The 10,691-nt window shown below is 39.1% G+C and overlaps 1 protein-coding gene across 1 annotated transcript; it reads left to right on the top strand.

Annotated features, from left to right (window-relative positions):
- The first annotated feature begins 3,788 nt into the window (after positions 1-3,788).
- Positions 3,789-5,696, top strand: TXNDC2 (thioredoxin domain containing 2). The gene is made up of 2 exons (XM_054587419.1): positions 3,789-3,873; positions 4,168-5,696. Exons 1-2 carry the CDS (start codon positions 3,789-3,791, stop codon positions 5,694-5,696), a joined length of 1,614 nt encoding a protein of 537 aa, XP_054443394.1.
- Positions 5,697-10,691: the final 4,995 nt, after the last annotated feature.

The following is a 10,691-nucleotide window of genomic DNA, read 5'->3' as shown; positions in this document are numbered from 1 at the left end:
TGACAGGAGGCGCCAGGTGGGTATGTGACATTTCACTTTTTTTTTTGCTTAAACATTTGTTTTTAATATTCTGATTTTGTACTAGGTATAGAAAACCATTCCAAACCACGGGAATAGTTTTTTTTGTTGTTGTTGTTTTTACCTTTCCCTTATTTCTTTATTTAAGGGTTAGGGTGATGGTGGTAGTTTTCCAGATGCTAATATGATAATTTCAGTAAAAATATATTTTAAAGTAAGTGTTTTCATGTAAACCTTCCATTGTTTCCAAATATACCTGCCATAATCCATTCATGCCTTAATCCATCCATTTATTACATGCCCACTGAATGCCACACTCACTTATGGTAAAAATGATCTTGGGCTCTTCCCAGGAAGTTCAGTGTCATGACTCTGAACATCAAAGCTATAATTAATGCACTGAAAGGTGTTCAATGAGACCGGATGCTCTGCTCTACCCTGCTGTGGGTGCCATTTGTTCTGGAGGCAGGTGTACTCTGCTAACTCATTTGTCTGGCTTCCTTTACGAGGAGAGTATTGGGAAATTCCTGGAACCATGCGCAGAGAAAGCAGTGTCCCTGAACTAGGAGGAGTCATGCGCATTTTAAAAGTTTTATAGCAGCCTATTAATATTAAAACATCAACAAACTTACAACTAAACTGGATCTTTCCAAAGCAGCTCCAAACAGAATTTTTCAGTAAATATTTACACAGGAGCGCTTTAAATGCTATACTAGAATTCTTTCCAAACATAAAAATGTTGGGTGTTAAATATTAGAACAAAGGAACTGAGTAAAGTTAACAATCCACCCTCCTTTAAGCAAAACACAGGTACCATTGTGTCCAGAACTGATGAGGAACACATAAGATAATGAACTCAAAGAGCCAGGTACAGAGGCACAAGATGTGTAGCATGGATAAAATCTGATTAATCATGACAAATCCTCTTCATGATGAGCCATTTGGAGGTAGAAAAACATCCCTTTAGCATTTAAAAAAATAATGTTCTTTCCAATATAAATATCCATTCCTTTTTATTTTTAATCTCCCTCTTCTTTCTGCCCTCTCCTCTATGGTAATCATCACTTTGTTCTCTGTATCTGTGAGTTTGTTTCTGTTCTGTTTTGTTTGTTTTGTTTTTTAGATTCCACATATAAGTGAAATCATAATGTATGTCTTTCTCTGACTTATTTCACTTAACAGAATACCCTCTAGGTCCATCCATGTTTTCTCAAGAAACAAAATGGCATATATATATATATATATATATATATATATATATATATCATCTTTATCCATTCTCTTTTATGTCTGAATATTTCACCATATATAAATATCACATGTTCTTCACCTATTCATCTATTCGTTCATCTATTGATGGGCACCTATGTTTTTTCCACATCTTGGCTATTATAGATGATGAAGTAATGGACATAACGGTGCATATATCTTTTCTAATTATTGTTTTCATTTTAAAAAATAAATACCCAAAAGTGAAATGCTGGGTTATATGGTAGTTCTGTGTTTAATTTTTTGAGGAATACTGTATTCAATAACATTCTATGAAAATGTCTATTTTTGAAAATTTGGGAAGTAGAAGGAATGGTAAGCAATTTACCAATGCACCTTGACATTCAAAGCACCTAGAATGTTTTAGGAGGTTTTTTTTTTTCAGTGTTTGTTATTATTAAACTGAGAAACTAGGTAAATAATAATCCTCTAATAGATATTTAAATGGATCTACAGCTTTATTTATTTTATGTGAGCCCTCAACAATATCCTTTGGATTTGGGGAATGTTCTAAAGGAAAGTAGGATATGGTGAGTAAACCAAATAAAACTCAAGATAACCTGAATCCAGGCCTGTTCAATGATTTACATAACCAGTTGTTTTCTGACCACTTTAGTCAAAAATACTGAAACAGCAGTCATATCAATAAGAAAAACGGGATAGGAATATGAAGTGTAGATAATCTTACACTTTGAGTAATCACTACTGAAATGAAGGCTTTTACTGAACACAAGCATTCTTATATTCCAGAGGCAAGCACACACCATGCTATGTTGATCTGATTACAAAAATATTCTTAATGAAGAGTTGTTATCTGTGACAAATGCTTCTCGCTTTAAGTGATATTCTCTGTCAATTATGTCAACATGATTTGACCCACATAGCATGAACTTCCCAGTTAAATTCCTTCAGAGCTGCATGTTCTCAAGGAGCTGACATATCACTGCAACATGAGTCACCTGCACAAGGGACATCATCCGCACAGCCCACCACAGTCTCTGTCCCGTTGCTTATCACCCCACATCAGAATGTACAATAACTCCCAGCTGGTACCCCCTGTTTTCTATAAAGTCTTACAAGTATAGAACATTTCAAAGATTAATGCAACAAACCTATGTATATATGTCCACCACCCAAAATTAACAATTTTTGACATTTTATTTCTAAATATGTGTGATATACCTACACAGATATTTAATGAAGCAAAGAAATTGAATATAATGAATAAAGTTGAAGTCATTTTTTATCTGTATAGGTGCTTAAAACCGCAGCATGTGAAATTTGGAAGACCCAATTTGACCCACAGCAGCTGCTTGCATGCTGCACCACCAGAGCTGAGTAGTGTAATAGAGACCATGTGGTCTGCAAAGTCCTAAATAGTTTCTCTCTAGCCTTTACAGCAAAAGTTTGCTGTAAAAGTTTGCTGACTCTTGCTATAAGCAAAAATGTTTTGACACAGAAGATATTCAAAATATATTCTCTTGGTTCTCTGACCTTCTTAGAACATTTGCAGCCCTACTCTGGAGTGTGCAAGACTTCCAGAGCCCTGGCATGTGCCTGGAAGGGAATGGGGCCAAGAGCCTACTCCAGACCCAACAGTCCAGTCACACCCTGAGCCAGTGGCTCAGGCTGCATTGATGTGGAGTCCATGTAGGTGTGGGTCCTTAATGGCCTTCCAGTTGGAGAATGAGGCAAACATTCCTCATTCTGCTTTCAGCTTTCCTCAGGTTTTTTTTTCTAACCTGCATCTACGCTAAGGTTTCAACCTGCAGAAGGGTATCTGTTCTCTTGGTTTCCCATCTACCAGGATCGGGAGGGTAAGGTTTTCACTTCTTCATCACAGTTAGGGAATTCCTCTGTGTCAAAATCTATTCCCATCCAAATAGCTCAAACAGGGCATCTGACAATCAGGCAGGACTTTGCAGAGGAGGTTCATGTGGTTAGGAGGAGACGCTTGGTAGATGATTACAGTGGGTGAGTTATAAAGGGAAAGCTGGAGCTGGAGAATCCTAGAGGGAGATTGTAGAAAAAGTTGGTTTCAAGTTACCCATCCTGGACAGGACATTTGGCAAACAGTACAGCACAGTGTAGTACTCAGAGTGAGGGCTTGGAACCTGCCCCACATACTACCTTTGTGACCTTGAGCGAGTTATACAACTTCTCTAAGGCTCAAATTTCTCACTTGTAAAGTGAGGGATCATAATGGTACTTACCTCAGTAGTTTGTTGTGTTATAGGAAATAATGACTATGAATGTACATCAAGCACCTGGCAAGCCTTCAAGGACAGGACGGACACCATAACCAAGGCTGTCATGAAATTCTCAAATATTACTCTTGTAAGTACAGAGAGGGAAAACTGCCTGGAAGTACTACCCAAATATAAGGTGTTACTCACTATATGATGTTAGGTTGGATAGGTTGGAAAAAGTTGGAGGGTATGGCCTAGTCTTCACGATGAAGCACTTATGAAGTAGGAGTGGATATAGATTAATAACTGGAAATGGAAAGTTATAAAGCTGGAGCCCCAGAAGAACTGAAAATGAGGTCAGATAAACAAGCAGAAACACATAAAGGTGATCCTAATGGTAAGGAGGAGGGAAGAGTGTTGCCTTAAGGGACTTATGTGTTTAAGGAGTGGGCAGTAGTGGAGGAGTAAGCTGAGAAAATTGTAGTTTTAAAAAACCTATAAAAAGGATACATGTAATCACATGATGCTTGGCCTTCTGTTGAATGTGATTATTCAAATCAATTCTACATCATTCATAAAATTACATTTGTGAGCTCTAAGAATGACACAAGTGTTCCTTGAAGCATATGATCAGAGATTTTTGTTTCTTCTTTTGCAAGTACATGATTTAAAGATTTGCTTTTTTGTTCAGACAGTCTACTATCACAGGTTCTATCCAGCCATGTGACTCTCCTAGTCCCAGAGTTCTTGGATCCAGCCCTCACCCAGGAGAAGGCCTCTGTCCATGACATCAGCAATATACAACACATACCTGCAGAGGAGTCCAAAGTTCCACAGCTGGAGAACACATTCCTCCCTGAGCAAGGTGGTGACATCTCCAGTTCCTCAGCGAAAATCTTGCAGCTCAAGGAAGGTGATACCACCAATACCTCAACAAAAACCATCCCACCCAAACAGAGTGACACACCCAGTTCCCCAGGGAAAACCGTCTTGCCTAAAGAAGGTAACACCTTTAATTCCTCAGAAAAAAACATCTTTCCCAAAGAGGGTAACACTGCTAATTCCTCAGAAAAAAACATGCAGTCCAAGCAGAGTGACATCTCCAATTCTCCAACCAAAACTATCCCACCGAAGCAGGGTAACATCTCCAGGTCCCCAGGAAAAACCACCTTGCCTAAAGAGGGCAACACCCCTAATTCCTCAGAAAAAGACATTCCATACAAGCAGGTTGACAACCCCAAGTACTCAGCAAAAACCACCCCGCCCAATCAGGCTGACACCTCCAAGTCCTCAGCAAAAGCGATTCTGCCCAAGCAGGCTGACACCCCCAATTCCTCAGAAAAAACCATCCCACCCAAGCAGGTTGATAGCCCCAATTTCTCAGAAAAAACCATCCTGCTCAAGCAGGCTGACACACCCATTTCCTCAGCCAAAACTATCCTGCCCAAGCAAGACAAAACCCCCAAGCTCTCAGCAAAAACCATTTCCCCTAAACAGGGTGATGTCCCCAAATCCTCAGAAGAAACCATCCAGCCAAAGGAGGGCAATACCCCCAAGCGCTCAGCAAAATTCATTTCACCCAAAGAAGGTGACGTCTCTAACTCCTCAGAAAAAAACATTTCACCCAAGCAAGGTGACACCCCCAAACCCCCAGAAGAAACCATTCAGCCCAAGGAGGGTGACATTCCCAACTCCCCAGAAAAAAACATTTCACCCAAGCAGGGTGACATCCCCAAATCCCCAGGAGAAACCATCCAGCCCAAAGAGGATGACACTTCCAACTCCTCAGAAAAAGCCATCCAGCTCAAGGAGGGTGAAACCCCCAAGCCCTCAGAAGAAACCATTCAGCCTGTAGAAGGTGACATCCCAGCAGAAGAAACAGTGGAGCTCTTAGAGGTCGACTTGGTGAAAGTGATCCTGAACAAACAGGATTTTGAGTTGGCACTCAAGGAGGCTGGGGAGAGGCTGGTGGTCGTGGACTTCTCAGCCACATGGTGTGGGCCTTGCAGGACCATCAAGCCCCTTTTCCATTCCCTGTCTGGGAAGCACAGGGATGTAGTGTTCCTGGAAGTGGATGTTGATGAGTGTGAGGAGGTGGTGAAAGACCATGAGATCACTTCCATTCCAACCTTTCAGTTTTATAAAAAAGGAGAAAAGGTGGGTGAATTTTGTGGCGCCCTTGAAGAAAAACTCAAAACAATCATTGCAGAATTAAAGTAGTGCATTCTGAACGCATTGCAAAGAGTCAGCTGTTTATAACTTGTGATTTTTTTTTTTACAAAAAAGGGGTATAACAAAATTGTATGTCCAAATGGCACTTACTTATAAATTATAAATATTAACTCTGCCCATTTCAAAAAGAAGTCAAAATACGAATGTATATTGTGACCATATTTTTCTTGATATTTTCTTGAAAGGTGTGATATTAGAATTTCCTTTGGTGGAGATTGGAAGTCCAGCTGTCCCCTATTTTTCAATCTTGATTCTTTTTTTTTTTTTTTTTTTGCTCACTCTTGACAATTGAAAATTCAGCTCATTTTGTGTCAGCAGAGACATTGGAAATTTAGATGGTTCTGTATAGTACATGATTTAAAGATGGAAATTTCTCATGTGCACATACATTTGGGGTTTCTGATATTTTTGTAAATAAAGAACCTGAAAGATTCACATATATCTAACCTTCTTGTGCAGGGAGCGCTATGGAGGATTCAAGACATCCCATGGGTCTGTCAACCTGACTCATTGGTGGCAGTACTGAGACTTAAGGCTGTGGTTCCAGATTTCAAATCCAGGTCTCTTTTTTTCTAATCAGTGCTCACAAAATCTGAGACAGAGCTCAAAAACTCTGATTTTCTCAGGCTCAGAGCTTTATTATTGAGGTTTAAGTCACTGTGATCTTTGACACCATTGTGACATCATCTCTCTGGTGGCAAAGTTCCTGTTTTGTCTCCCTGGTAACTTGGTTTCTGATACCTGTTCCCAGGTGTCTCAGAGCCCAAAGGCCCAGGCCTGGCCCATAAATGGTGGCTTGGTCTGTCCAATGGATGCCTAAGACTGCAGATAGTACAGAACCCTCTATATATTGTGTTTTTTCTTATACATACATTCCTTTTCACTTAAAGGCTTCTTTAAAAAAAAAAGACTTTATTTATTTTTAGAGAGGGGAAAGGGAGAGGAAACGAGAGGGAGGGATACATCAATGTGCGGTTGCCTCTCATGTGGCCCCTGCTGGGAGCCTGTCCTGCAACCCAGGCGTGTGCCCTGACTGGGAATCAAACTGGTGACCCTTTGGTTCACAGGCCAGCACTCAATCCACTGAGCCACACCAACCAGGGCTAAAGGATTCTTTTTGGCATATTGATTGCCAGCATCACTACTCTTGAGCTTTGGGGCCATCATCAAGTAAAGTAAAGATTACTTGAACATAAGCAGTGTGATAGCATGATAGTCAATCTGATAACCAAGCCACTTTTGTGACATGTGCAGGGAGCATATAGAGTGTAGAAATGCTGGACAAAGGATGATTCATGTGCCAGGTGGGATGGAGTTGGACGGCACGTGATATCATCATGCTACTTAAAATAATTAAAACTTAATGAATTAAGTTTTTGCAATTTAAAGTTTGTGAATTGTTTATTTCTTTCACATTCTATTTAATATTTTCAAACTGCAGTTGACCAGGAGATAACTGAAACCATGGAAAGCAAAACTGTGGAAAAGAGAAGACTACTAGAGTTTTTGTGTTTTTAAAAAATATATAAATATATATAAGTAATTGCATATATTCAATGTATACAATCTGATGATTTTGGATATATGTTCATTTCCATGATATCATTTCCATAACCAAGGTAATTAACATACTCATCACCTTCAGAAGTTTCCCTGTGTGTCCATTTTCCTTTTTGTTTGCTAAGGACACTTAACATGAGATCTAACCTGTTAACAAGTTTTTAAGTGTACAATGCTGTATTGTTAACTGTAGGTACTATGTTGTACAGCAAATCTGTAGAGCTTTTTCATCTTATATAACCATAACTTTATACCCATGAAACAACAACTCATTTTCTCCCTTTTCACTGTCAACCACCATTCTATCTTCTGCTGGTTCAGATTGTTTTAAAGAATTTGAACTAGTTGCCAGCATTTCAAAAACCAAGATTTCCTTTAACATATTGCATTTTAGAGATTCTTTAAAATTTGTAAAATATGGAATTCAGGCTTGCATTACCTCCATTAAAGCGGCATGCATTCTCCAGTCCATTCCTGAGGAACCTGGCTGGCTTCTTCATTTACCCAGCTGAGTTGCCATCCCTTTCTTCATCCCTAACTGCAGGACTGGGACTGCTCCAGCAACTTCCAACGTGTGTCCTCCCTGACTGTCCTTAATATCTTGATCATAGACATTATTTGATCCATTAAAAACAGCCATCTAACAGCAGCAAACATAACACAATACATACTTGCCTTTTTTCCAAAAGCTTTGGAATGATTAATGATAAAGATAATCAACTAGTAAGAGGAAATTAGAAACATAAAAATAAGTAAGTCAACACTGAGGCACATATCATTGCTCTGATTAGGTGACAAACTTTGTTCTGAGTTTCTTAGCAATGGGGAGGTGGTCGAGGGAGAAAAAGGAATTCAAGTTAACACCTGAAAGGAACAAGCATTGAACAAGGAAATAAAGCTTTCTTGTAACTAAGCTCCTGAATGAAATTTTTCACCTGGGACCTTAAGTTTGAGACATTGTGCAATGGATAAAGCTCTTGACAATATTTTTTATAATAAATTCAGAAACAATTTTTAATTGGGCTATTTCTGGTAATAATTATTCATAGGAGCCAAAAATGTGATCAGAAAACACTCCCATTAGAGGATTCTGGATTCACTATGTTGCATTTGTATTTTCATATATATATATATATGGACTTTTACTAATAATTCATACAGCTGTCGTTTTGTTTTGTAGAGAGATCTTCCTCTGACTTTTTCACTTTTCCTATTTTTCAGAAAGAACAAGCCTAGTTTTGACATAAAACTATCTGCTTAGACATTTAGGCCCAGACTTCAATAAATTAACCCAAGCTCTCTGTGACCAGAGCCCCATTTGGACAACTTAGTGAGCCACACAATCACTTTAGATTGTGTAATTTGAAGGACCAGGGACCCTGAAATCCAACATAAGTGAATTATACTGTTTGTTTTTGTTTGTTTTGTTTTTCTTTCTGGGACTGTAGTATTGAAGTCATGTCTATCATAGGCTTTTCTTTATATTTAAGTTACTAAGTGATGGCATGCACAATGGCATAAAAAATCCTTTAAAATAATTGTAATAGATTTTTCAGGGGATTTTATACTATTCCTGATATAAGTCAAAGGAAGAAGGCAAAGAACAACTTTGCAAAGGGAATTCTGACAGGGCAGGAAAATGTGGAGCAAATATTGTGGCTCTCTAATGATCTATTTTGACCCAGGGATAAATAAACTATCAGAGAATCAATTCATGTCCTTTAAACTACCCATCATAGGTGACATTTCTCTTGACTTTTGGGATAATGGTCAAATGGTAACCAGGTCAAGTTACATTCACTGTCTGGCATAAAGCTTGAATATGAATATTCTGTTTTGCTAATTAAGACAAAATCATTCACCTAAATAAGCCAAGCAATTGTTTTGACCTTTAACATGTAACATGAAGGAAAAATAAGCGTTTCTAATGAGAAGGGAGGTTCCAAATAATCTAATTGGCTGTGAATGATGATAATCTAATTGGAATCTTAATAGAAATCAATGGATAACCTGTGTGAATTGATAAGAGAACTCAACAAAATGACAGTATTCTGAATAATAGCCAAAAAATTGATATTTTCCTTTAAATTAAGTGAAAAATAATTGGGAATCATTATTGGAAAAGGTCTCATTCATAATAGCGACAGAAAATAGAATATCTAGCAACATTCCTAAGAAGAACGGTAAGGATTGTTAAAACTACATGTAAAAGTTCTGTGAGGTACACAACAAGAAGCTCTGAATAAAGAGAGACAGTTCAAAATCCACATTAGAGAAAAAAGTTGAAAGATATTCTTCTCATTTAATTTAGTAGACATAATGTAATCACAAACCCACACCTCAATGAAATCATTGGGAGAAATTGACAAAATACTTAAAAATTTACTGAAAATCACTGCCAAGAGTATATAAGAAAAGGTGTTAATTGAAAAGTAATTAAGTGCCAGCTTCCAGTCAAGATGGCGGCATAGGTATACACAATTTGCCTCCTCACACAATCATATCAAAATTACAATAAAAATATATAACAATCATCACTCAGAACCAACAGAAATTGAGTTGAATATAAGTCTGACAACTACGAAATTGAAGGAACCACTTCCATACAGACTGGTAGGAGGGGTAGAGATGCAGAACATCCACACTGGGGAAAAAAAATTCAGGAAGGATATTTTGGGAATGAGGAGTCCCAGCTGCACACCAGCCCCGCCCCACCCCAGCCCAGGGTTTCAGTGCTAAGAAATAAATCATGATAAATTCTGGCTGCAAAACCAGCAGGGATTCAGTCAGTGGAAGAAATTTCTGGAGTCCCAAGAAGTTCCTCTTAAAGAACCCACACACAAACTTTCTCAGACTCCTTCCCTCTAAGCTCCAACACTGGAGAAGCAGCTTGAAAGTCACCACAGACATATGGGGATGAAGGGTTTGGTATAAAGGTGGGAATTGGGAGACAGCTTTCTCCCAAACAGAATGGCAGGGTAAGGCCATTGTCTCCTTTCTGAACTCTCTTCCACAGAGCCACAGACCTGGCAGGCGGGTGTCATACTTGAGACTCCAGCAACCTGGCTAACACTATTTGTCCCATCCTGGAGATCCCTTGAGACCGTCCCACCCAACTGACCGGATCAGCCAAACTAACTGTGACTTTTCCATATGAATGGCTGGTCTTGGCTCCAGCTTCGTGACTTCCTAAATCCTGTCAAACAAGCAACAGCTGGCCTCAGTAAGCTCTCATACCTCTTCCCAAGCCTGGCACTAGCAGCAGCCAGTCTAGATTCACAGCTTGGCTTTGCCTGGGACTCTCCAAGCCCAACGCAAGTAGCAGCTATCTCAGATTGCTTTGGTGCTCATGCAGGTGGCCTCGGGCAGAACACTGTGGGGGCTGACCTTGGCCTGCACCACCTGAGAAACCCCAGACCATGT

This window comes from Pteronotus mesoamericanus, unplaced genomic scaffold (assembly GCF_021234165.1).
Source record: "Pteronotus mesoamericanus isolate MK-2021 breed Mesoamerican mustached bat unplaced genomic scaffold, CSHL_Meso_final scaffold_118, whole genome shotgun sequence".
Taxonomy (NCBI): Eukaryota; Metazoa; Chordata; class Mammalia; order Chiroptera; family Mormoopidae; genus Pteronotus; species Pteronotus mesoamericanus.
This window is presented reverse-complemented; position numbering and strand designations above follow the sequence as displayed.

What these genes read in the sequence shown, in the direction of transcription:
- TXNDC2 (XM_054587419.1), top strand. Translation starts at nt 3,789, where the DNA reads ATGGAAAGTTATAAAGCTGGAGCCCCAGAAGAACTGAAAATGAGGTCA. An exon ending in ACATAAAGGTGATCCTAATG is followed by an intron (nt 3,874 to 4,167) that starts GTAAGGAGGAGG and finishes TTTTTTGTTCAG; the next exon opens with ACAGTCTACTATCACAGGTT.